Genomic DNA, 27,630 nt, shown 5'->3' with positions numbered 1-27,630 from the left:
CAGGGGAACCGGAGTTACAGGTGGTCGTGAGCTTCCTTGTGGGTGTTAGGAGCTAAAGGGGTCCTCTCCAAGAGCAGCAAGTACTCCTAACAGCTGAGCCATCTCCCCAGTGCTGTTTTTTTATTTGTTTATTTTTGAGACTGGGTAGCCCCGGCTGGTCTATAACTTGCTTTGTTGACCAGACTGATTGGACCTTGTGGAGATCTTAAGCCTGTGCCTCCCAGTGTTGGGACTGTAAGAGTATGCCACCGCATCCAACCAGAGTCTCTTCTTGTTCACTGTGGGGATTAGTGTATGTGGGTTTAAATCTACCATATTGTTCAGTGCTATCTGTCAATCACCCAACATCCATGAGGGAGTGACGTGAAAGACTGGACACTGTGAGTGGGCAGAAAGGAGGCTAACGGAGGGTTCAAAGGTAGTGGAATAAACTGGGCGTGGTGGTGCACATCTTTGACACAGCACTCAGGGGGGCAGAGGCAGGCAGATCGCTGAGAGTTTGTGGACAGCTTGATCTACAAAGCTAGTCCAAGGCTACACAGAGAAACCTTGTCTCAAAAAACCAAACCAAACTAACCAACCAACCCACCCAAAACAAAAATAGATGAGTATACATGATAAAACCATAAAAAGGGCTGCTTATAGGGAAGAAGGGGATGAGAGAGGGCAAGGGAGAAAATAAAAACCAATAAAAATAAAAGTATAGATATACATACATACATATATATATATATATATATATATATATATACACACACTTTTCACAGTGAAACCAATTACTTGTGTACCAAATAAAAACAGTAACAAAGACTGAGCTGGGTATGGCAGCACACAGCTGTCATCCTGGCATTGGAGAGGTGGAGGCAAAAGAACCTCAAAAAGATTAATAAAAACAAGAGAAATTTTCTCTTATGTTTCAAGAAGGTTTCTTTTCTTTTTCTCTATGGGGAGAACAAAGATTTGTTCCTGTTTGCTGTGTGAACCTGACAGAGTCCTAGAAGTAAAATCCACAAGGGCATAGGGTCTGATCTTTTGGACTTGCCTCTGCAGACCAACGAACAACTATGGAGCACAGTTTCCTGCTAGAAGCACTGATTCCCGTGGAGATTCTACTTTGGAGAATCTACTGAATGAGAGTCCGAATAATAGACTTCATCTTAAAGAGAAATAAAGGAAATGCTTCAGCAATCTTTGAAAGAGGGGAAAGGATACTGGGAAAGCTATGTTGTCACGGAGGAAATGAGCAAACTGAAAACCGTCTCAGCCAAAGTTTCCTAGTCAGGGGGAGGGGACCCAGAAGCTGCTTCCAAAACATCATTTTCCCTTTGCCTCATCAGGACTCATCCTTCAAGTGTCGGCTGTTCAATAAGACTCCTCTCCCCCGTCCAAAATCTAGAAGCGACGTCCAAACCGACAGATGAACAATTTGCAACACAGAAATGCAGGAAAGATGAAAAAGCAAGGCAGCTTGACTCTTCAAAAAGATCATATCCTGGAGCTGCAGAGGTGGTTTGGTGATTGAGAGCATTGGCTGCTCTTCCCAAGGACCAGACTTCATTCCCAGTAGCACACAACAACTTCTAACTGTCCGCAGCTCTGTCCTAGGGGACCCAATGCCTCTTCTGACTCCCGTGGGCACCAGGCATGCATGAGGTGCACAGACTTGCATGCAGGCAAAACCCCCATGCATAAAAATAAATATTGATTAATTTTAAAAAGATCATAACTCAACTACTGAACTCAAAGATACTTTCTGTCACTGTGATAGAATACTAAGACCAAAAGTGACTCATGGAAGAAAGAGTTTATTTCATCTTATGATTCCAGAGGAAATGTTCTTAATGGCATCAGACGGATAGAGCAGGATGCAGAGCAATCACATCAACCACAGACACAAGCAAAGAGAGTGAACTGGAAGTGAGGAAGGCTATAAACTCTCAAAGCCTGCTCCCCAAGATGCATTTCTTCCAGGAAGAATGTACTTCCTAAAGGTTATATAGATTTCTCAGACAGTGCCACTAACTAGGGACTAAGCTTTCAAATACTTGAGCCTACTGGGAGATTTCTCATTCAGACCATTATAGATATAAAAATAGGCAGAATGCCTGATAAAGATTTTAAAAGTTTTCAGATAAAAATGATTCGTGGGCACAGAAAAAATTTCAACAAAATCATAAAAGAAAATTTCCCAAGTCTAATTAAAGAAATACCTATCAAGCTGCAGGAGGACTACAGAAACACCAAACAGGGCCAGAAAAGAATCTCTGGCCAGGGGCTGGTGGCACATACCTTTAATCCCAGCACTCAGGGGGCTGAGGCATCTTTGAGTTTGAGACCAGCCTGGTCTACAGGGCTAGCTCCATCATAGCCAGGGCTACACAGAGAAACCCTGTCAAAAAAAAAAAAAAAAAAAAGCCACCAAAACTTTGTACCAAAACCAGTCAAAAGAGGTAAGAAACAGCATTAAATCTAAAACTACAGGTAGACCCTAATGTAGTGATGGTGGATGATTTCAGTACTGCACATACACCCACAGACAGGTCATACGGACAGACTAAACAGAGAAACTCTGGAGTCAGATAATATCATAGCTCAAAAGACCCAAACACATTTACCTTCTCAGAAGCCCATAAACTCTCTCCAAAACTGACCACGTAATAGGACACAGAGAGAGACTCAGTAAATGTGAGAAAACTGAAACAACAGCTTGCATTTTATTTGGCTACAAAAGAATGAACACCAACAACAATAGAAATGGCAAGAAACACACAGTTATGGAAACTAAACAACACATACGAATGAAAACGTGTCAAGGAGGAAATCAAGAAGGAAACTGAAAACTTCCTAGAATTAAATGAAAGTGAAGACACAGCAGACCATAATCTACGGAACACAGTGAAGGCAGTGCCGAGAGGAACATTTGCAATATTCAGCGCTTACACCAGGAACTAAGTGCTCTCACGTTGGCAATTTAATGCCACGTTTAGAAGCATCCAAAAGGCAAGCACAAACAACACCCAGCTAGAGTAAGATTGGAACAAATAACCAAACCCAGGGCCAAAACAGAAATGAAAAAAAAATTTACAAAGATACGATGAAACGAAGAATTGGTTCTTGAAGATGCAGTATGTCATCCCTCTACAGTGGGCTATTTCCTATACTGTGGTGTTCTCTGGCCTCTTGTTTCTGTCTAGAACAACCTGAACACTGTTCCTGCGTGGGTAAACCACCTTTTATTGATGGGTTGCCTTAGATTTTCTTTTTCATGTTTGGTTTACAGAAGTTTTACTGTAACAGTGTTCCTTAGAGATAATTTCCTTTTTATTCATCCCTGTTTAGGGTTAGCAGGGATTCATTTATTTATAATCTTTTTATAGTCTTTTACAATGTTAGATAAACTTGAGCTATTAGTTTCAAATGTTATTTTGTATTCCTTCCTTATAGGCTTCAACCACAAACATATTAAGCATTTTTCACTGCCAGGTATGCCGGCATATATTTTTAAATCCCAGAACTAGGAGACAGAGGCAGGAGGACGTCTGCAACTGCCCAAGTTCATGGTTGGTCAGGGCTATGTAGTGAGGCACTGTCTCAAAAACAAACAAACAAGTAACCAACCAAACCAAACAAAAATCTTCTCACTGTACACTTTCATATACAATGTATGTAGAGACATATAAAAGAGGTCATGGGGATTGGCCTGCACAATTGCGGAAGCTGAGTTCTACAACTTGACACACGGGGCTAGAACTGGCGTGGATATGCGGCTACTTGGGAAGCATCAGCGAGTGGACGGTGCTGGGGACCTAGTAGGGACGGACTATGAGGACAGCGGGATGTGTGCACAGTGCTTAGGAACACTGCAACTACCGGGAACAGATAAAGACCTCCCCAAGGAGCCAGGTATGCCGGCACGTGCCTATAATCCCAATGCTTGGGATCACAAGGGTCAGCCTGGGCTACATCATGAGACCCTGTCTCGAAACAAAACAAAAAATCACTAAACAAGTATGAGGAAGAATTGTTAGTGATAGAGAGAGGGAAGCTGTAGGATAAGCAAAAGAAGGCTTAGGCTTGAAGTTGGAAAAGGCCAGCACCACCAAGTTCTACAGAGAAATAAGGAAGATACAGACTATCATAGAAATGGGTTCAAGAGAACAGATCTGAGGGTTTTTTGGTGGGAGCCTCCATGGACCATGGCTGCCAACTGGACTACTTGGATGGTACCTTGAATGACAGGCGGATGTGTATTTCTCTTATGGCTAAGGAAGGACGGAAGGAGGAGGAGTAATGACAAAGGGGGTAGGTGGAGACACCGTGGGGCTCACTGTGTTTCTGTGGTTCCTGTAGGCACTTGACAGAGAGTGGTGTGTGAGAAGCTAGGCCTCTGACTGACTGTGCAGAGAAGCATCTGTAATGCATATTTAGATTTGGGGACTGCAAATGAAATGGACACCTGGGCTTTTTAGAGACCAAGTTCCAAGCTTCGTGCCCCTGAATCCTGTTATCGGTCCCCCAAGCTCTGTTCCAGGCTACACCCACCTTGGCCAGGTTAGACTTGTTGTTGAAACCCTTGATAAAGACATCCCCTGCAGTGATCGGCTGCTCCCCTACCAGCATGCTGAAAATGGAAGTCTTCCCGGCTCCGTTGAGGCCGAGAATGCCAAAGCATTCTTTCTCTTTGACCATGAAGGACACATTGTTCACAGCCAGCTGGGGCACCTTCTCATTATATACCTGAGAGACACAGGACAGAGATGCAGACAGGAGGGAGGCAGTTGGCAGCCTGCACACCTGACCCAGCAGCCTCTCATCACCCAGACTACCTCCTCCTTCCTTCCAGTGACTGCTCCACAAGGCCTCTGAGTTTCCTTCCTATGTCCCCTGCCCATGGTGAACTTACTTCTTGGAGTAGGCCGTTTTTCTTTGTCCCTGAGCACATAAAACTCTCTGATGTTGTTTGTTTTCCTTAACCACCAGAAACTGAAGGGAAACATGACAGACAAACTTGGGGGAGGGGGGATTCTACAAAATACATGAGTGTTTGAAAAATCTTTCAGAATTCTTCCTAAGAATCTCAGAGAAACTTGAGAGGCTCCACTTAGTTTCCAGAGCCCTTATCTCACTTGGAATCTCCACAGATGCTGTTGGATACAGGAGAAGTCAAGCCAATTATGTCCTGCCATTTTTTTTTCTCGGGTTTTTTAGCAAGCATGGTTCTCATTCCCTCCTAACTCAGGCTCTCTTCTCCAGGTGATTACAGAAGAGGCAGGAGAGCTACAATAGTCTCTGTCTCTGGGTGTAAAAAGGAACTCAGGTGAGCTTCATTCTCAAGCAGAAAAACCTCACTAAGTCTGTCTTCCTGGAAGCCCATCTGCCACTGTACACAGGCCACAAGTCCATCAGAAGGCTGGTTCTCTGTGTAAATGTCCACAAGAAAAGTATTCTTGGCTTTTTAAAGCCAATGATAAGAGCCAAGCAGCATGTGGGGGTGTGAAAAGGATTGGCCCCCATAGACTCATATGTTTGAATGCTTGGCCATAAGGAGTGCTACTATGAGAGGTATGGCCTTGTTGGAGTAGGTGAGGCCTGGTTGAAGTCAGTGTGTCACTGTGGGGCTGGGCTTTGAGGTCTCAAGTTACACCCATTGTGGCACACAGTCTCCTTCTATTGCCTGTGGATCGAGATGTAGAACCCTCAGCTGCTTCTTCAGTACCACATCTGTCTGCACAATGCCATGTTTCCTGCCATGATGATAACAGACTGAACCTCTGAAACTGTAAGCCAGGCCCAATGAAATGTTTTCCTTCATAAGAGTTGCTGTGGTGATGGTGTCTCTTCACAGCAATAGAAACCCTAACTAAGACACATGGCATATACTGGTAACTAGAGCGTTCAGGAGGCAGGGGTAGGCGGATCACGAAATCAAGGTCTATGCCAGCCACATAGTAGGACCCTTTCTCAAATCAAACCAACAGATAAAAGAGCAAAAGTAGCATCTAACTTTACCTTTGACACACCTTTGACAATAAGTGACGTTTTCTTTAGCAATGAATCCAAATAAAACCTGATGGTTTCTTCCTCATCTAATACGTCGTCATCTTCATGCTCTGTTGTATCGAGGATTATTTCCTATATTACCAAGGGTAGAAATGCCAGCTGATTTTGAAGGTAGAAGGTAGAGCCTGAGCAGAGTCAGAAGGAGTGGGGCCTCTGGTACATACTGAAGTTACTACAGTTGGGCACAGTGCCCAGGTACACAGTACCACTGCAATCTCAGGAGTAGTCTAAGTATCTAAACCCAGCCAGGCAAGCAGGCAAATCACAAAGCATCACTTTTGAAGAAAACAAATTTAAAGGCCAGGAATGTCCAAATGTAACAAAAGCCTATCTCCTCCAGTTTTCTCTTGAGACCTTGGCCGCCATGAGCTAACAGGACAGACCTTCTCTAGTCTGCTCATGGTTGACTACAGGGGTGTTTCATAAGGTGAATTTTGTTCTAGCAAGCCAGAGTCTTGTTCCTTCTCAGCTGAGGAGCTGGCCCTTACACCTCACCAGGTGACCAGTATGTGGACCAGGGTCTCAGGGGCTGAGTCAGAGTCTCCTCTTCTGGAGGAGAAATGGGATGTCACCTCTCTGCCCTGAGATTATAAACAGATGGCTGAGTGGCCTCTGTTTTGGAAAATCAAGGTAGCTAAAGAACACAGGAAGGTAGCTTAGAGCCAGGCTTTGACAGGTTATGTGACTTAACATGTAATTGGCGTTTGATACGTTATAGGTTCTTCTTTCTTCCACCCTTTTCCACCACTTTTCTTCCACCCTTTCAGCCCCCTAATACGAGATAATCAAGAAAAAAAAAAAAGACAGAGAAAAAGAAGAAAGATATCCCTGAATAAAGCCAGAGGTTGGAAAGGGGGAAGATGTTATCGTTAGACTACTTCCTATTGATTAGGGGCGCGGAGTTCCCTGGGGCAAGTTTGATCTTCACCTCCAGGATGTCTAATTTCTTCTTGTTGTTCAAACCTTGACCAACAACACCCCCCATACCTCTCAGGGCTTTCGTAGTTATATACCCTCTGAGAAGTCCCCAGAATTCCAAAAATTAAACAGTTGTAGAAACTAGTTGCAGCTGGCAAAATCATGCCTCTGCTAGAGCATGAGGCAAATCACACCCAGCTCTGTGAACCAGTCCCGTATGTATACCCACAACTGGAATTAAAACAAACAAAAAAAATATTCTTATAATATTTCTGTGAGGTTTGTTTTTGTTTTTTCTTGTTGTTGTTGTTTTGTATTTTCATGACAAGGTTTTTCTGTGTAACCTTGGCTTATTTCTGTTTTTTAAAGAAACCAACATTCTCACTACATTAACCCCAATTTACTCACTGTTTTTTTCCTTCCAGGGAAGCCAGAAAGCCTGGATTTCAGGATGCCAAATGCATTGGCTTCAATGAGGAAAAGCAGGGTGATGTACACAGGTCCCAAGATGGCCAGGGTTGTCAGGTACTTCCCTATGCCAAGAGATTCCCAGGCATAGGTGTTCTTTTGCACTGCATATCCTTCTGCTAATATGAAATGAACAGATGTTAGCACACCTTTTTTACTTCTAAAATTTTTTCTTTGGCGACTTTCAAAGGTATTACTCATCTATACATATAGCAAGTAAATTCCCATAAGTATCAAATATTACTAAAAGAAGCATCATTGTTATCAGTGCTATGGCCACATCCTAGCAAACGGTAAGCAAGAGTACTCTTCCTTGCTGCAGCCAATGCTGTATAAAAACAATGCAAGTAGCTGAGCATGGTGGTTCACACCTGCAATCACAGTACCTAGATGGGAGAATTGCCATAAACGTGAACCCAGTCTGGACTGTATAGCAGTTCGAGGACATCCTGTGACATATATGAGACTCTTGTCTTAAAAAACAACAAAACAAAAACACACAAACAAAAGAGCATCCAAAAGCTTGACACTAAATGATGTCATAAGCCCTAGGAGAAAACCTACTACTACTCTTCTGCTAAATGAATGTAGCAATCAATGTGTCATTGTTATACACATAGATCAATGCATTGCTCAACCCTCATCAGAGAAGGTTCTTCTGCAGTAGGTGATAATTAGCATGAAGTCTCACTCTCTGCATGTTTGCAAAGAGAAACAGTCTCTGCAGAGACTGTTATAGAGAATAAAAGACTTTGGGGGACTGGAGAGATGGCTCACTGGTTAAGAGTACTTGCTACTCTAGTAGAGGAACTGGGTTTGAATCCAGCACCCCTCGAATGAGTTACAATCATCAATAACTCCAGTTTTAGGGAGTCTGATGTTCTCTTCTGACCTCTGAGGGCACGGGACACACATGAGCTATGCATATATACATGCATGCAAAATCCTCATACACTTGACAATAAATCTTAAGAATTAAAAAAAAAAAAGGCTTTGGAATGCTCAGCCTTAAATGAAATGTTTACATTACACATCTCCTCCTCCATGCTCAGTGATCCATGCAAAAGAAGAAGAAGATCATAGAGCTAGAGGTGGTGGATGACTTCAAGAAAACTGCATTTTCCAGACACAACAGGGAACAGGCTGTGACAGCAGGAACAAGATCTGCACAAGTCCAAGCAGACAAAATCCCAACACAGAGGAGGAGAAGCAGACAGGAAGTTCCACCCCTAACCAGGAAGCTATTTGAGACTGATAACTTCTAGAAGAAAAATGAGTTTTCTTGAATGGAACAACACTGGGTATATCAACTACACATCTGGGCAGGCTCCATGCTCAGAAATAATCAGCCAACACAATCTGGATTCTATGCTTGTTTTTTGTTTGTTTGTTTTAAAGAGAAAGAACTTGAAGTTAGATAGGTGGGGAGACAGGGAAAGATCTGGAAGGAGTTGGGGGAGGGGAAAGAATAAGATAAAAATATTTTGTGAAATTCTCAAAAAATAAAAACATTATTTTTATATGTTAAAATTGGTGTCTTCATAAGATTTGATCTTAGCTTATAGATTCTTTATTTTTAAATTATTATTATTTATTACATTTTATTCACTTTGTATCCCAGCTGTGATCCCCTCCTTTGTCTACTCCCAATCCCACTCTCCCTTCTCTCTTCTCCCCCTATGCCCCTCCCCTAGTTCACTGATAGGGGAGGTCCTCCTCCCCTTCTATCTGACCCTAGCCTATCAGGTCTCATCAGGACTGGCTGTATTGTCTTCCTCTGTGGCCTGGCAAGGCTGCACCCCCCCAGAGGGAGGTGATCAGACAGCCTGCCACTGAGTTCATGCCAGAGACAGCTTCTGATTAGTAATTTCATATGAGTCATTATGGAAGGGAAATGGAAGTCTAAGAATTCTTTTTTAATAATTTATAATTTTTGAAAAGCTCCATATATCTGTTACATGTCTCAGACAGCCTAATTTCCATCTGCTATTTACCAAGAGTTTTATATTACACAGTTTAATCTCCTTATGCTCTAAGATTATGCTTTGTGATTTGCCACAGGAAGCAAACAGGTCAAACAGATAACTAGGAAAAAAGTTCAGAGTGGAAATAATCTTACCACCCATTCAAAAATATTTCTTGGCTACAGACCATGTATCATGTATTATATTAAATGCTGAGAAGATGGCAGTGAACAATTGAAATTATGTCCTGGATTTTTACTTAGTTCAATGTAAATATTCTCATTAGCATGTTTCTTTTTAGGTTTTAGAAAACATTTAGGTCCTTGTTATTTTTTTCCTGCACTGACCAAATATTATTATTTTGTGTCCAATTATGATACCCAAACCATTACTGTTTCAATTTATAAGTTTGTGTTCTTCTTTTTGTTCCCCATATATTAATTAATAAAGTAGACATAAAATTTCCTTTAAAAAAAACATTATTTTCAAAAAACAACAAGGGACCTGGAGAGATGGCTCAGTGGATAAGAGCACTGGTCACTCCTGCATAGGACCCTGGTTCGATTTTCAGAACCCACACAGCAGTTCACAACTGTCTGTAACTCCAGTTTCAGGGGATCGTACAGACATACATGCATGCAAAACACCCACACACATAACATAAAAATACACAGGAACACCATAAAAGACTGTAGTGTATAAATACATATAATGTTTGTCAATTAAAAATACGAGAGCTTGAAAAAGTAGCTCAGTGGTAAAGTATGCTTAGCATGTTGTGGCAAAAAAAAAAAAAACCTCAAAAAACATTAATAACAAGACAAGATTTTTTTCTTGTTTATATGACATTTATCTAAAACCCAAAGTACTTATATGTTTGATTGTCCTTTCTATCATCGGTCCGCCTGAAGCTGAACTGACCACTCATGCAGAAACACCTCAGGAGGAGACTGGGGGGCGACTCAGTGGGAAAACACTCGGTCGGCATTCAGGAGACCCTGAGGTTCCATCCAGCACTGCAGAATCACGCCAAACAAAGCTGACTGGCAAGGGCTCTGTTCTCTTTTTCATCTGATCCGCCTTAAATTTTTGTAAGGATGTGTATTTTAAAATTATACAACAGATATATGTTCATTTGGGAAAAATAAAAGGGAATGACATAAGCAGTAATGATTGCATAGATTGTAATGATTGCATAGTGTTGTACATAATTCTTTCATACTTTTTTGATTACATAGTATAGGTGCTCCAACTCAGGGCATCATGCATGTTAGTCAAATTACTACTGAGCTAGGCCATCTCTCCAGCCCTTAATTTTTTGTTTGTTTGTTTGTTTGTTTGTTTTTCAAGACAGGGTTTCTCTGTGTAGCCTTGGCTGTCCTGGATTTACTTTGTAGACCAGGCTGGCCTTGAACTCACAGCAATCCACTTGCCTTTGACTCCCTGAGTGCCGCAATCAAAGGTGTATACCACCATGCCTAGCTTAGCCCTTAATTTTTAATATCACACTTATTTATTTATTTGTTTTTTTATGTGTGCAAACCCAAAGGGTGGGCACATTTGGAGATTAAACAATTTGTGGGAACTCATCCTCTTCTTCTACCAAGTGAGTCCAAGGGTTCAAACTTAGGTCATCAGGCTTGGCAACAAACACCTTTAATCCACTGAATCATGTCATTGGCCCAGATACTATCTTTTAAAATGAAAATGGAATAAAATTATGTATTAACTTCTACAATGTACTTTTTCTATTTAATAATATATAATAGATAGTGACCACATAAAATATACAGATGAAATAACATTTTAATAATTGTGTCATTTTCTACTGTACAGGTGTTCAACAGTTTGTTAACTAGTCTCCTGTTGGTCTGTATGTTACTGTCTTCTTGAGTCCCTTATAAATGGTACAGTACAGTTATCTCTCTGTATTCATAGGTTCTGCAATGTTGATCCTATTGTTGGCTTCAAACAATGTGAAAATTTTTCAGAAAATAAAAACTGTATCTGTACTAAATATCTATAGTTTTATCTGTCATTATTTTAAAATATAGTGTAACTAGTATCTACATAGCATTTACACTGTATTATGTGTTTTAAGAAATCTAGAGATAATTTAAAGTGTGAGCAGACTAGGGCATAGCTCTGTGGTAGAACACTTGTCTAATATGCTCAAGGCTCTGTATTAGATCCTGAGCGACACACACACACACACACACACACACAGAAAGACAGACGGACAGAGACAGAGAATGTGCTAATATGTACAACTTATATGAAAATACCATGACACTTCATATAAAAGGGTTGCAATGAATTACATTTTGACAGGGTAGCACAGACCTGTTAAATAGCTAAATCTTTGCAAGTTCAAGGTTAGCCTGGTATAAAAAGTAAGTTCCTGAACAGTCAGGGATACAAAGTGAGATTTTTGTCTCAAAAAGACCAAATTAAACCAGGTGCTGGTGCATGCCTTTAATCCAGCAGTTGGGAGGCAGAGGCAGAAGAAACTCTAGGCTAGCCTTGCCTACAGATAGAGTTCCAAGACGGCCAAGGTACACAGAGAAATCATGTCTCAAAAACATAGGGAAAGACAAAGAAAGGCCAAATAATATTATGTAAATCATATCAGGATAAAATATTATCAGCAAATTTTATTTACAGAACTTACAAACATCATTGCAGTCAATATCATCCAAGCTCTTAGCAGCGCAAAACTTTTTAAGTTCAAAGTTGTAGTACAGGTTGGAAAAAGCCATTCCCAGGCAATGTCCAGGAAGTATTAGGAATATACAATCCAAGAGGTCTGAGATTTTTGCATAGCCAAGCTCTGCGAAGAGAACAGAAAGCACCAAATTTACTTGCATGAGGGAAAGTGCACACTTCACCACCTCACCTGACTCACTTCTGCCGTCTGGACCATCCCAGTCTCAGGTCTCCAGACCAGCACCATGGTTTTCTGACTGCCTGTGCTGACTTCCCCTCTATTCATCCAACCTCTAAGCTGTGAGTACTTTGGTTGGTTCCTGGAATCTGTCTCTCTACTTCAATTATCCTGTTCTTGCAGGTAAAACTAAAGAGCACACTGTGTCTGAGAAAATCAGAGGGAGCAGGGCTGAGCGAACAGAGGTGAAAAGGTGGAGGAGTCCAGGTTGGAGGTTAGCTGAGCCAGAAAGAACAGGGCGTAGGAGCCAGTGTTGGAGTTACTGGGGTGTTTTATTCCCCCCTCCCCTCCCCATACAAGTCTTGAACCTAGGGCCTCACACACGCTAGGCAAGCGTTCTACCACATCACCAGCCCTGGGAGTGTCATCTTCAAGTCAGACAAGGAGTATACAATCCCTTCCTCCATAGTTTATGGAGACTTAAACTGTCAATAAGGGTCCCTTGGGTGAGAGGACAATTCCCCAAATAAAAGAAAAGGGAACTTGTAAATCAAATGTCAAGTGAAGCGTAAGGAGAAGGACTGGAGAGCTGGCTCGGTTGCTAAGAGCACTTGCTGCTTTTACAGGTGACCTGGATTTAGTTCCCAGCGCCCACATGGCAGCTCACAGCACCGTGACGCCAGTTCCAAGGGATCTGGCATCCTTTCTGTCCTCTGTGGACACCAGGCATGTCAGTGATGTACATATAGACATTCAGGCAAAGACACACATACAATAATTTTTCTTGATGAAAAATTACGTATATGAATGTTTTGCCTGCATGTATGTCTGTATACCATGTCTAGGCAGTGCCCCTGGAGGCTAGAAGAGGGCATGCGACCCCTCAGACTGGAGTTACAGACATCTGTGAGCCACCGTGTGGGTGCTGGAAATAAAACCTGGGTTCTCTTGAAGAGCAGCCAGAGTTCTTAACTGCTGACCCATCTCACCAAGCCCCCAAATAAAAATTACTTTTAAACACAAAGGAAAAAGAGGAAGGGAAGGAAAGTCAGTCTGAAGGAGCTGTGAGGCACAAAGGCTCTGGAGAGATGGGCAGCAATTAAGAACCTTGTGCTTTTACAGAGGACTGGAGTTTGGTTCCCACCAACAATGTCTGATAGCTCACAAACCACTGTCACTACAGCTGCCGAGGATCTGATACCTTCTTTCTGACACGTGACCCCCACATATGTGCACACACACACACACACACAAATACAGTAAGTTCTAATAAAAAGAGGAATGCAGAGGCAGCGTATCAGCCCTTCTGTCCAACCCTGACCAGAGATGGGAGCATAAACATGAAACTGTCAGTTTCAGGTGTGTGTGCTGTAAATTAATGACTCAATCTTAGTTTCTTTTACTTAAGAAGAACGCTTCCTCCAATCTGACTATTTACTTATTTTTTTTTTTAATTAAAGAACACTGCATTTTAGTGAAATTCTTGGACCTCAGCTGGACAATGATTAGTAAGTATGTAAGTCCATGTAAATTAGTGCCCAGTTCACAAACATCTCTGCATTCCCCTTTGGTCAGCTCTTCCTAACCCACACTCCCAACCCAGAGGCAAATCCTTTTTCTGATTCTGTTCCCAGGGTTCATTTTATCTGTTCATGGACTTCACATAGGACACAGCAAACTTTTTTAGCTGAACATTGTTCCTTTTTCCAGTTGAGCAATAATCTACCGAGTGAGTGTGCTTGCACTGTTTGTCCATCCACGTGTCTGGCACACTCCAGTTGGAAACCTTCAGCTCATAGCAGCCGGAACATTCCCTCTTGGGCCTTTGGCAGACACACATTTTTGTGGGTGTTAACTGCTGTGGCTGCTACAAGAGAGAAGAGTGCTTTATTCAAAACATAGGTGTGATCTCACCTTTATCACTTGTGACCGTGACAAGCACAAAGGGGCTGATGCTCAAGAAGGTGAGCATTACCACAAGCTTAACACATGCGCTACCAGGAGTCTTAAAAGAGAAGCTGACTATGTAGATGAGAGGGATGACAGCCCAGCCATAGAGCATCATTATGGAGATCACCGCCGGGACGCTCTCAGGGTGTGCAAAAGCTTCCTCCTTATACCACAGGAACACCAACTTAAGAAAGGGAAAATTTTGGAAAAGTCAGTAAGAGTTCATCCTAAGTGCTAACAATACAGTGATTTCAGCTTTAATTATTGTATTTGTCTGAGTGGAGGCACTGCTTGTGTGCCAGGGGTGTGTGTGGACAGAGGATAGCTCTTTGGAGTTGGTTCTTCTTGCCACCTTGTGCCCAGGGCATAAGGCCTGTGAGTGAGCACCATTACTCATTGAGCCAGCTCACTTTCCCAGGTTTAAAGCAAGGTGTTAACTATGCCTCACAAGCATTAACTAATGAGCAAACTCTGATTATCAGTAACAGTGCAATACAATAAAGGATGAAGAGATGCATATAAAACACACAGAATAAGCTGGTCGTGGTGGCTCACGCCTTTAATCCCAGCACTCAGGGAGGCAGAGGCAGGCGGATCTCTGTGAGTTCGAGGCCAACCTGGTCTGCAAAGTAAGTCCAGGACAGCTGGGGCTAAACAGAGAAACCCTGTCTCAAAAGACAAACAAAAAAACAAAAACACTCCTCCCCAAGACACACAGGCAGAGAGAAAGAGAGAACAAAGCAGGAAATGATCAACTCTGCACAAAATACTCAGGGAACCCTGGGACTACTTGATTCAGTCACAACCAAATACTTCAACCCCTGTGCTCTGATTATCTACTTCCGAATAATATCCACATGCCTCCAAAACCATCTCTCATTGACTTGATGCAGCAGCTCTGTAGGTGCTACATAAGCCCCCCAGAGCAAGGCACCCTGTGCCGGAAGATATCAAAGCTAAATGAATTTGCCACCAGGGTTAGTGATGAGAGAGCTTTCCTATCCACCGTTCCAGTCAGGCCTGAGCTACCTACTAGTTAAACTTCCCAGCTGGTTCTGGTTCTGCAGACGGGGCTGTAAGGGGAGCTCATGGTCTGCAGGAAGCTACATCACACCGCCACTACTCACCACTAGCAGCAGAGAGGGAATGAGGAAAGAGATGAGATCCCATAGCAGAGCAGAGAGCCAGAAAGCAACCACACTGACTCCGCTTAAAAACTGGATGGTCTTAGACTTAATGCTCCTCTCGATGACTGCCAGGATGGAGAAAGAGCTTGTCAGGAAAGCTATCCCAAAGAGAAGGTTGATGACAAGGTAGTGGCCTTTGGGGCCCCTGTAAAAGACAGAACATGGGGCAACTGTGAATAGCAGCCTTCTTCCAAAACAATCACTTGAAATTAAAATGAGATAAAGAAAGAAATAGGTGGAAAAGCAAGAAGACCCACAGACATTAAGTCTGGAGTTGGGAGGAGGGAAGTGTCACATACTGGTACAAGATACTCTCTGATTGCTCTTTGGCTGTCAGAGGCTGAGGATGGTTGGTTGTGGTGATGGAAGCATTTGCACCAGAAAGCAACTTGAAGAGAATATTGTCCACCAGGGTCAAAGCCAGGCCGGGGGAATGGTATGCCTGGTTGTTGAACAGTGCCTTCACTGTAGTGTGGTTCTTCCCCCCTTCAAATGAAGCTGCCATCACATAGCGCTTGTCAAAGTCTTCAGGAGCCTCCTTTGCCTTTTGTAGTAGGAAGCCCTCAATAGGCTCTAGAAAGGAAGGCAAAGGCACACTAGGCAGTGAGAATTGCTGAGCAAATATCACACAGGGTCCAGTGGCACACAGTGCACGGGCCTCCCTCATCTTCTGCTCCTTTAGGGTACCCATCACTAACTTACACACACCCAAGAGCTGGCTTCTTCCTGCCCTGGTCTCTATTGAGTTCCAGCTGATTTCCAAACCTCCATCTCTTAAGCCCTTTTGATTCCAGCTATTTCTTTCCTTCCTACCACATCAACCAGGTCTCGCCCCATTGTCTTCTGGGACCATGTGGTCCCAAACTAAACTGTTCACCTTCCATACAGTTGTTGGAGGACCGTGATGTTTGAGGTTTCTAGATAGCCTTTCTGAGCTCGGGGCGATGGTGGATTCCCTTTCTGCAGCAGGGCCTCTGACTCTCTGCCTGACCTTATCTGGGGAGTGTCTTTAGGCACAGATGGCCTTTGGCATAGTTCTCTGCTAGCTCTCCTCTCCCTGCACCTATAGTATAATTAGGTATTGTGTTCTGGTTCATAAGATAGGTGTATGCTTCCAAATGCAAATCAAGTGTCACTAAATTTCCTAGCCTTAACCAATTATGTACACCTGTCCTGTGACCCACCCCCCACTCCCCAAGCACTATGAAGTCTTTGTTCACCCCAAACAAAGCTGGGCTATCTTTCTGAAGTGGTTCCCAGAGGCTGTAACGTTGTGTTCACAGCCTTCCGAGCCCTGTGGCCTGCCTCTGTTCCTCCTGTCCTCGTGGGCTGGTGGCCAACAGCCCTCCAGGGAAGAGGTGACCCACATACAGTCTCTGCATATGTGGTGTGAAAGGACACACCTAATCATAGCACACTCCTACCTGCCAACTTGCAGTGACTCTGACCTCCGGGCAAAGCCACATGGATATATGCGCTTTATGATTTGTTTTTGTCATGTGTTTTTGAGACAGGGTCTTGCTATGTAGCCCAGGCTGTCCTGGAACTCAGTCTATAGACCAGGCTGGCCTTAAACTCACAGAGACTGGCCTGTCTTTACCTAATGAGTGCTGAGATTAAAAGCACGTGCCATGATGCCTCGTTTAGAAGTCATTTTCTGTGTTATGGCTTGAATGCCATTTGCTCCTTAGAAAACATATATAGAAAGTCAGTCCCCAGTATAATAGCACTGAAAGGTGCTGAGAACTTTGGCGTGATGACTTTGTGGGCAGGGATGCTTCATCCTTAAGGGTTATTGTGGCGCTAGTAGGAGCAAGTCAATTCTCTTTGGAGGTGGTTAGTTATGGTAACTGAGTTATTATGACAGCGGATTTGGCTTCTTCTTTCATGAAATCCCTTCCTCCTGTCCAGCATGTTACAACATACAACATGAAGCTCTCCTCAGAAGCAAATAGAAGATACTTCATTCTTGAGCTTCCCAACTCAGCCCATGTGCCAGAATAAACCTCTACTTTCTTTTTTGTTGCAGGGTGACAAAGTAAGAGGAAACTATTTAATCACTATCCAGACTCTTGGTCTCATGTTTTTGAATTCTCATTGTACCTATGATCTTAGAGTCCCTTAGGCTTGCAGGTCCTCGCATTGTTTGGAATGCCTTTGATTATCTTCCCCTTATACCAGGCAATTCCTATTCAGGTGGCAGGGTCTGGCCATGGGCTTCCTCTGATCCTCCAAAGCTGAGATATGTCTATTACAATCTACCTATATACAATCTACGTATACAATCTACTTATACTTTTAGAACCTTTAAAGCTGAAAAAAAAGAAAAGACCTTTAGTCTTCTAAAAAAAATTAACAATGACATTATAGACTGGACACCAACTATATAATATATTCATGATAAATTGTTCCAAAGATACTACAAACAGGGTTCTCCCAATTTGATGTACGAAGAAACTGAAGCTTTATAAGCATAATATATTAAGCCAGCTTTCTGTCCCTGTAACAAATACCTGAGATAATCAGCTTATAAAGAAAAAAGGTTTGTTTTAGCTAATAGCTCAGTTGATGGTCAGTCAGCCCTGTTGCATTGGGCCTGTGGTGGAGTGTCATGAAAGGGGGATGGGGAAGTACGAACTAGACTCCTTGTAGACAGGACATGGGGAAGGAAGAGGAAGGTTCTGGGGTCTAACCATCCTCTTCAAGGGTGTGCTGTCAGTGACATGGGGACACCATAACCTCTAGGGAGACATATATGGCCTCATCTCTAGAAGCCATCTACTTCCTGTCATCCAGAGTCTAAAAGGCACTTTTCTGAGGCTTCCAGTTGTTCAGTCTGACTTAGAGGGCATGATGTGGTCCAGAAAGACACAGCTTCCTTGCAAAGAAAGACAGGCCCACTTCCAGCTCAGCCCCCTTATCCTGGCACTTACCTTGAATATTCAAAGGAATCTGTCCTGCAGCCAAAAGCATCTCTGCAAATTTATCTGTGAGTAAAGGATCTAAGTGGGAATTCGCAGAAACAAAATATGGAACAATAGTCTGCCCGTATGTTTTTAAAGTTAGCTCCAACGGTATGTTTTCCACTCTCTTTGATTTGTAGTTGAAAAAAGCGAGGCTTAACATGATGATCACCAGAGGCAACACGATCTGTACAAGTAACACCAGTATCCAGTTGCGCCAAGAGAACATGGCCTTTTTCAGGAGCATGGCGTAGAATTGTTGGCAGAGAAGACAGAACTACAGTTAAGGAAGAAGAAGGTAGGTGTGGCATCAACATAGTGGCAGAGAAGACAGAACTACAGTTAAGGAAGAAGAAAATAGGCGTGGCTTCAACATAGTGGCAAAACCGGAAGCACTAACATGGCCCTGCTCTTGCCTGCTCACAGTCCTCCACTTTACACCCCACTTCTCAGCGGTGCCCAGAATTTGCTTTAGGTTAAGAAGCCTTGTGATGTCATCATGCTAACCAGCAGTAAGAGGAAGTGTTCATTGGAATACTTCTAGAGGTAGAACCAAAGGAACTTCAGACACCAAATATAAATGATAGCATTTTTTCCTGCCTTCAAGACTTGTAAGAATTTAAATTTGATAAGAGTATAGAAGAAATGACACCACTGGTAGATTTTTCATTTGTTCCAACTTAAAAAAAAAAAAATTCTTGGGTGGCTGCAGAAATGGCTCATTAGTTAATAGAACTGTCTGCTCTTCCAGAGGAACCAGGTTCAGTTCCCAGCACCCACATGGTGGCTCACAAGCATCTAACTCCAGTTCCAGAGGATCCGATGCCTTCTGACTTCCATGGACACCAGGTACACATGTGGTGCACAGACACACATGCCAACACTTATACACATAAAAAGTAAATAAATCTTTTAAAAATTCTTGCAGGTGACATACAACTTTAATTCCAGAAGTCAGGTGGCAGAGGCAGAAGAATCTCTGTGAGTTTGAGGCCAGACTGGTCTGCACAGTGAGTTCCAGGCCAGCCAAGGCCTGCATAGTGAAACTTATCTCAAAAAAACAAAAATTCTCTAGATGAACATAACTTAATTTCAAAGTAATCTTTAACTCCTGTGGAAGGAAGCCTCTCGGTCAGGTTTAAATCTGGCATTCCTGGTCACAAATACCAACAAACCAGTGGAAGCCTCTACCAAGTGTTATTTGAGTTTTCTACCCTTGGTGTGATGGACACGTACCTTCATCATTTTCCAAGATCTAACCCATCAGAAGGCAGACATAGAAGTGCTTTATATGAAGCTCACGGAGCCAGGCAGTAGTGGTGCACGCCTTTAATCCCCGCACTCGAGAGACAGAGTCAGGTAGACCTCTGTGAGTTCAAGACCTGCCTGGTCTACAGAGTTCCAGGGAAGCCAGGGCTCCAGAGAGAAACCCTCTCACGGGAGGTGGCTTCCCCTGAGCACCCCATGCACACCATGACCACATGGTACCAGACAATGCCTTGCTAAGGATTTTCAGAGATAGACGGCTGATCCAAAATCCCCCGGACATGTCCTAGCTCTATGGGTGAGAACTTCCCCTTTACCAAGTGGCTCAAGACTGTGAAACAAGGAAATCAATCTCTAACCCATAATAATTTTGTCTTACACCAATACTATTGAGAGCCAAGTAAAATTACTTTTTAAAATGTATTTCAAGCTGGGTGGTGGCGGCCCACTCAGGAGGCAGAGGCAGGCAGACCTCTGTGAGTTCAAGGCCAGTCTGGTCTACAGAGTGAGTTCCAGGACAGCCAGGGCTACACAGAGAAACCCTGTCTCAAAAAAAAAAAAAAAGAGTCAATATTATTTCCAATATTAAAAACACATCATAGATTTCTCATGTATTTCACAAGAACACACACACACACACACACACACACACACACATATATATATATATATATATATTTTTTTTTTTTTACACAAGGTTTTTCTAGAAAATCCAGGATAATCTCAAACTTAGAATCCTTCTCTGTCATCTCCCACAAGCTGGGATTATAAATACATTTTCTGAAATTTAAATTCTGCATGGTACAATACATGTCCTACTTTACAGCACAAAGATTATGTATTCTGGCCAAGTAGTTCTCTCAATCTCTTAATGGCCTGATCCCTGCTAGGGTGTTTTTGATACTGTTTTTCTTTTCTTTCTTTTATATTTTTAAAAATAATCTACTTAATTTTATTTTATGTGCATTAGTGTTAAGGTGTCAGATCCCTTGGAATTGGCATTACAGACAGTTGTGAGCTGCCATATGGGTGCTGGGAATTGAACCCTGGGTCCTTTGGAGGAGCAGATAGTGCTCTTAACCATTGAGCCACCTCTCTAGCCCATGGATACTGTTTTTCTACTGGGTTAATTACCACTTGTAGTGGTTTAAATGAGAATGGCCTCCATAGGCTTACATATTTGAATGTTTGGTTCCCAGTTGGTGGATTGCTTAGGCAGGATTACGAAATGTGGCCTTGTCAGAAGCTTTGTGTCAAAAGCCCACACCAGGCCTAGCCGCCCCTCTCTCCCTCTTCCTCCACCCCCCTTCCTCTCCACCTCCTGCCTAGAGATCAGGATGTAAGCTCTCAGCTGCTACTCCAGTTAAATGATTTCTTTTATAAGAGTTGCCCTGCTCATGGCATTTCATCACAGCAATAGTAACCCTAGGATACTTCTGCCTTTGAACTGGAGCAGGCTGTGTAATATTGCTGAAGCCTGACAGACCCATAGTTTATCTTATTTGATTGACACAGGATCTGTACAGGTAGCCAAGGATGGCCATGAGCTCATAATCTTCCTGCTTCAGCCTCTCAAGCACTGGGATTACAGGCATGTATTACTAAACTCAGCTCTTTTTTATTTTTAGTTTTTGAGACAGGGTTTCTCTGTGTAGCCTTGGCTGTTCCTGGAACTCACTATGAAGACCAGGCTGGCCTTGAACTCACAGAGATTCACCTGTTTGTGCCTCCTGAGTGCTGGGATTAGAGGTGTATACCACTAGGCCTTGCCTACCCAGCTTTTGATGGAATGATAGCATGATTCCATTAATTAAACCACATTTTTTTCATGTATCTGAAATAGGATGCTTACTCCAGTGTTTTGTTTGATCTTCTGCCTAGGGTGCACTGAGAAGATCCTTGAGTGAAGATACTTAATTCTGTCAACAGGAACTCTGTGAATCCGGGGACGAGGATGAAAAGAGGGTCGCTTCTCAGTTAAGATGTTTGTGCCGGGATCAGCCAGCTTAGAAACTCTAAACCAAACCAAAAACATAAGCAAATACAAAGCCTCAAAACCACAATACATTTCATTCTGCTCAGGTTTAAACAATGAAATTTATGTATTTGGAAAAACTGCTAAGTTAGAATAATAACAATAACGATTGCTGACGGAGCTGTGTCTAAGTTGTGAGGTGGGTAGCATGGTGGTCCATAGCACTAAACACTGTGTTAACTCACTAGTGTCTTTTCCAAAGCTCTTAGGCGGCATTATTATCACTACATTTTGTTATTTGGTTTTGAAAAGTGCTCCATGAAAATTAAAACAAAATAATACATTAGTTAATCTTATAATCAAAACTAAACATTTTAAACATAGCACCATTAAGATTATAGACCAGAAACTTAGTAAGTTCTGGTCAGTGGTTCAGAAGCAGCCACGGTCTCCTTTCTTCCTGGCCCTGAACTTAGAATGGTTTTGCATTTTGAAATGGTCACATGTCGGGTGGTTATATAAGTACATACATACTATCCTTGATTGTGCCACTCAACTTGCATAACATAAAATAATATCTGGCTCTTTAAGAATAGTTTGCTGACTCTGACTCCTGGTCTAAGCAAAGAGATGAGTCCATTCATGGAGAAAAGTATTCAGTGCCAGATAATGTATTTCTGCTCATAACTCTGGAAATTTGTCCCAACAAAAGACATAATCAATTGTGGCTAGTTTTTTCTTCTGCACGGTTTTATAAAACATGGCACATGTGTGGCTTATGATTGCAACCCGGATTATCATCAAAGTTGGGCAGTTTAGAACAACTGTAAACATTTATTATGTCTCACAGTTTCTGTGGGTGAAGAAATGGAGTGGTATGATTCTTGTCTCAAGGCTTCTCATGAGGATGCATGGTTTCTAGATACTGGCCAGGGCTGCAGGTACCTGTCTGGAGGTGGGACTGGGACTGTTAGATCCACTTCTAAGAGCATCAAGTACAGGGAGCTTTTCCTATACCTCCTTTTCCCCGAAGATTAACATCTTGTATTAGTGTAGCACATTGTTAAAAATAATGGACTAGCATTCCAGCAGGTTTTTTTTAAAGAAATTGACAAGTTTATATCAAAGTGACTGTAATAACTAAAACAATCTTAAAAATAGAACAAAGCTGGAGAAACTACAGACTGCCTGACTCCAAAACATATTGAAAAGCTACAACAATCCCAGCGGTGTGTCAATACCATCTAGGACAAAATAGATCCATGAAGCAGAATTGGGAAAATAGATAAATTAGAGTCAACTGACTTTTGGTAATAGAATTCAAATAATTTAATGTGGAAAAAAATATTTTCAATAAATAATTGTGTCCCAACTGGATAGCCATATAGAAGAAAATGAAAATTGATAACTTATCAAGGCATACCCCAAATTAATCACTAGTTGAATTATATACTTAATTTAAAACTAAAATAATAATGTTTCCAGAAGAAAAGGTAGGGAAAATATTTTGTGATCCCTAAGGTAAATTTTTATTTGTTTCTTTTTTGAGATATTTCTCTAGGTAGACTTGGCTGTCCTGGGCTCTCTCTCTGTAGACCAGGCTGGCCTCAAACTCACAGAGATTCACCTGTCTCTGCCTCCCTGAGTGCTGGGATTACAGGCATGTGCCATCATGCCCCGCTGTAAGGTAAATATTTTTTAAATAGTGTAAATGTTAAAAATCCATGGAAGGCAGAAACATATAAATTAACTTCCATGGAAATGACAAAGTTTTCATTAAAACTGCTACTGATGCCAGGCGGTGGTGGTGTACACCTTTAATCCCAGTACTCCGGAGGCAGAGGCAGAGGCAGGTGGATCTTCTTAAGTTTGAGGCCAGCATGGTCTAAATAGTGAGGTCTAAGACAGCTATACATAGAGAGACCCTGTCTCACCACCCCTAACATGTATGTTGAATAATAAAACATTTAACACCATCTCTTACTGTCTAATATCCCACTAGATCAAAAGCTAGATAGCCATTCAGCAAGACCATTAGAAAAAAAAGAGTCCAGCATTGGGTAATATTTAGATGGATGATGTTTATGATCCCTTCCAAACCTAAGATCTTGGGAGCTGTCAGTTTTTTTCGTGTGTTTGTATGAGTGTGTGTGTCAGTGTGTGCTCATGTGTGTGCACAGATACTTTTGATGACAGAGGTAGATGCCTGGTGTCTTCCTTTATTGCTTTCCATCTTCTCTCTTGAGATTGGGTTTCTCACTGGACCTGACTATCCCTGTTGTTTTGCCAGGCTGGCCAGCCAGTGTGCCCATCTTCATGCTTACACAGCAAACATACCCACCTGAGCTGCCTCCTCAGCCTTCCAGTTTCATTTTTGCTTACCGTATGAACACTTCCTCCATAGTGGTGACAGAAGCCCCCCAAGTGGAGATTCCCAGCTCTATCCGTCTCTGTTCTAAGTCAGTAAATAGAGCTTTGAACCTAGAAGCGGGGGAAAAAGATGGAAGGTGAATCCTTTACCACCCTTAGCTCTCTATAGCGGCAAAGACATAGCATTTACTTGTCAAGATATCTGTTCAGAACTCAGCTTCATCACCTAGTTTCATCACTATAGCTTGTAAACTTGTAATAGCATTTACTTTAGAAGGTTCATATGGGGATAAAGCTAAAATATATCTAGTACAGAAGTAAGATTTTTGGTATTTCTGAGTCCAGGCATAAAGACAGGTGACAGATTCTCATTCCCCCCCCCCCCCCCCGCTTTCTCTTTTTCTCTCTCTCTCAGTACTTGGAATGCCTTTTCTTGGATTCTACCTGCCATCCTATGAGAAGCCAAACTCCACCTAGAGGAGGACTAGAGCCACACTTAGCAGCTTTAGTAAGTGCCCAGACGTTAGCATTGTTCCCAGATGTGAGAATGAGTCATCTTGGATAGTTCAGATCATTTTAGTCCCAGGAAAAAAAAATAATGTAGATCATAAAAACTATCAAGCTCAGTGCAGCCAATATACTGAAGCTTCTGGGAGCAGGAGTACACAAGAGTCAGAGCCTCTGAGTTTTATGTGCAAGGCCCTAGGCCACCAGTACTGGGGGAAAAACCCACAAGAAACACTGAAATTGTTGCCACTTTGAGCCAGAAATTTTTTCTTTTCTTTTCTTTCTCTCTCTCTTTTTCTTTCTTTCTTTCCCTTTCCTTTTCCTTTTGTTTTTTTTCTCTCTCTTTCTTTCTTTCTATTTTGTTTTTCAAGACAAGGTTTCTCTGTGTAGCCCTGGCTGTCCTGGCACTTACTCAGTAGATCAGGCTGGCCTTGCACTCAGAGCTCTACCTGCCTCTGCCTCCTGAGTGCTAGGATTAAAGGCATGAGCCACCATGGCTCAGCTAAGTTAGAATTATTTGAGCTGAGTTGCTATTCAGGAACATACAACTGATCAAGAATTTGAAGCTAGAAGAACCATAGCAGTACGAAAGACCTCTGAGACTCTAGAGCATGTGTCATGCTTTTGGGATAAGAGGATGAGGTGAAGGCAAGAGGGGCTTCAAGAGAAATCTTACTAGAGGCTGGAAGAATGGTGAAAATATTGTTACTTAGTGGCAGGAGGTTTGGCAACACCTTAAATTGTCTTAACAGAAAAGACTACAATGGTGAGTATGGGTGACATGGGAGTGTGGCATGGCAGGACATGTTTTGAGGACTTCAAACATGGCTTCAGTCAAAAAAAAAAGCACATGCTTTTCATAATCTGATACATGGGATTCCTAGGAAGCACTTATTATAGCAACTTGGACACCCTTCTACAGTAAAGGAGAAGACGAATGAAGCTAACTACTAAGCTCTGTCAACCAGCTGGAAAACAAATAATTATGGAAGAGAAATAACTATTCGGAAGACAGAATCAACAGCCAGGGGATGGAGTCAAAGGCAATCAAACCATCAATACCCATTCCCTGTTCCTGAAAACACAGACATCTGAGACCCGCGTCAGTCAACCCAGACTTTAGACGTGCTGAAGACTAACGTGTGTTATTGGCCTTTACTCCTGTTTCTGAATGAAGCTGTTTCTTGTGATCACCACTCACTGGGTGTATGCGGGTCAGAAAACCTCTCTCTGATTCACAAGTCGTCTTCAAGACAAGCCAAACCCAGTGAGTTCAGGCCAGGTGCCATGCTAGACATAATTCAGGTAATGGGGTCCTGAATCTCATGCTGATCCCGTCACAATACACACTGTATTTCACATTTGGGCATGTGTGAAGGGTGTGAATTTTTGTGGCCACGGTAGACTGTGCTAATGACTCAGTCCATACCTGGGCGTGCTCCTCTTAGGAAGTATGAATATCACTTCTTCTCCAATGCTGGACTCCAAAAGTGCATTTGGTATGTGATGATAAACAAGACTAGAAAGCTTCCTTGTGTCACAGGGAGGTGCTTTTATTAAAGTCATGTAATATCCTGCACCTGAAATTCCATATAAAAGATGGTAAAAATCCTCTTATTCTTTATACTATTCTTCTTGGGCCATAGTTTTCTGTATTTCGGAATGGACAGATTTCAAGGAGACCTCTTGAGGTCAGCTTAAACCTTCATGACCTGACTGCACTCTTGTGTTTCAGAACTGGGAGATGGCATGGTGGAAAATCTAACTGTGCTAGGCAGTAAAGAGGGACTACAATAAGAGTGCAATGAGCCAAGGACAAGGGTCTTTGGGAATTCTGAACAGAAGAATGCTGTACATTGCCAGGTTCTCATGGGTTGACAACAGAGTGAGAAGTTGTAAGATTAGAGACCGACAGATGGGGTAGGAGGAATTTGTAATAATGGGGGGGAGGGGGGAGGGAGACAGTGAGCTAGACCAGAATGCCAGAATGTGGTCATAAACTGAGAGAAATAGATGTGTTTGCAGATGGGTCAGACATGGGCTGTGAGAGAGATAGGAGCCAGAGAGCCTTTGGGTTTCTTTGGAGCTTATGTGTTTGTTTCTATTTCATAAATTAGATTTTTAAAAAATTCTAAGAAATGATAGATTAATTTGGTGCCTGGATGAAGAGGCTGCAAACTGACAAACTGAAATATAAACATGGGTTGTCTGATGCTAAGTCTCAAAGACGCCTCTTCATTTCTTCCTCATTCTCACAAGACCTTCTGCTGGACCAACAGAACAGGAAGTCTAGAGAAGGCCATGTCCAGGCAGGGTCAGGGCCTTTCACAAAGGCAGTGGAGAGTGTCAGGATGGAAGCTGATCTGGGCTCCTGCTGCCCACCACTCACCATATCTCTGCTTGAGGAACCCTGAAGATCCACAACACTGTAGCTCCCCTTTGGCCAAGATGGCAATGCGGTCTCCCAGAAAGTCAGCTTCGTCCATGAAATGGGTGGTCAGTAGGATGGTGTGGTCACCCTTCTGCTCCTCAAGAAGGTCCCAGAAGGCCCTCCTGGAGGTTGCATCCATGCCTGAGGTGGGTTCATCCAGAATCAATACCTGAGGGCAGAGGTGAATGAAGCCTTGTGACAATGATGGGGCCACATCCCAGCCTCAGGCTGGCCAAGCTGGGTGGCCTTCTGCAGCTTCACAGTTTGCTAAACTGTCGTCACCACCCCTGGGTTTGTCCTCATGTGGGAGCCCGATACCTTAGAACCAGCTATGAGGGCGATGCCAAGAGAGAGCTTGCGCTTCATCCCCAAACTCAGGAACTGGGACTTCGAGTTCCGCTTGTCCTCCAGGCTGAGGGTGTACAACATCTGCTCTATTTTCTCACGACAGTCCCGGCGAGACAGGCCTTTCAACTGAAAGGCAAGAAAAGAGGGGATATAATGCAAGTGATACTGATGGGAGACGAGATGTCTAATCAACATTTTGCTTGTATACACATAAAAAATGGACAGGAAAAACATGCAAGAAACATTTCAGGAAAGAACAAAGGAAGATTTGAACTATGTAAGTGAATAAATGTGGGAAATGTAAATGAAATGCACTCTTTTTATCAAAGGGTAGAATGA

At 42.6% G+C, this 27,630-nt stretch overlaps 1 protein-coding gene across 1 annotated transcript in view; it reads right to left on the bottom strand.

The window, feature by feature from the left end:
* Positions 1-27,630, bottom strand: part of LOC110553018 (ATP-binding cassette sub-family A member 17-like) — a 73,983-nt gene that overhangs the window by 6,725 nt on the left and 39,628 nt on the right. Inside the window, exons 13-25 of the mRNA XM_021644729.2 lie at positions 27,262-27,417; positions 26,902-27,112; positions 25,942-26,092; positions 24,018-24,116; positions 21,513-21,675; positions 18,365-18,671; positions 15,731-16,004; positions 15,372-15,576; positions 14,209-14,428; positions 12,082-12,240; positions 7,387-7,565; positions 6,010-6,132; positions 4,543-4,737 (exon numbers count right to left, since the gene is read on the bottom strand). Coding sequence (XP_021500404.1) covers positions 4,543-4,737; positions 6,010-6,132; positions 7,387-7,565; positions 12,082-12,240; positions 14,209-14,428; positions 15,372-15,576; positions 15,731-16,004; positions 18,365-18,671; positions 21,513-21,675; positions 24,018-24,116; positions 25,942-26,092; positions 26,902-27,112; positions 27,262-27,417 — 2,442 coding nt within the window. The remainder of the gene's footprint in view (positions 1-4,542; positions 4,738-6,009; positions 6,133-7,386; positions 7,566-12,081; positions 12,241-14,208; positions 14,429-15,371; positions 15,577-15,730; positions 16,005-18,364; positions 18,672-21,512; positions 21,676-24,017; positions 24,117-25,941; positions 26,093-26,901; positions 27,113-27,261; positions 27,418-27,630) is intronic.

This window comes from Meriones unguiculatus, chromosome 11 (genome assembly GCF_030254825.1).
Source record: "Meriones unguiculatus strain TT.TT164.6M chromosome 11, Bangor_MerUng_6.1, whole genome shotgun sequence".
NCBI lineage: Eukaryota > Metazoa > Chordata > Mammalia > Rodentia > Muridae > Meriones > Meriones unguiculatus.
This window is presented reverse-complemented; position numbering and strand designations above follow the sequence as displayed.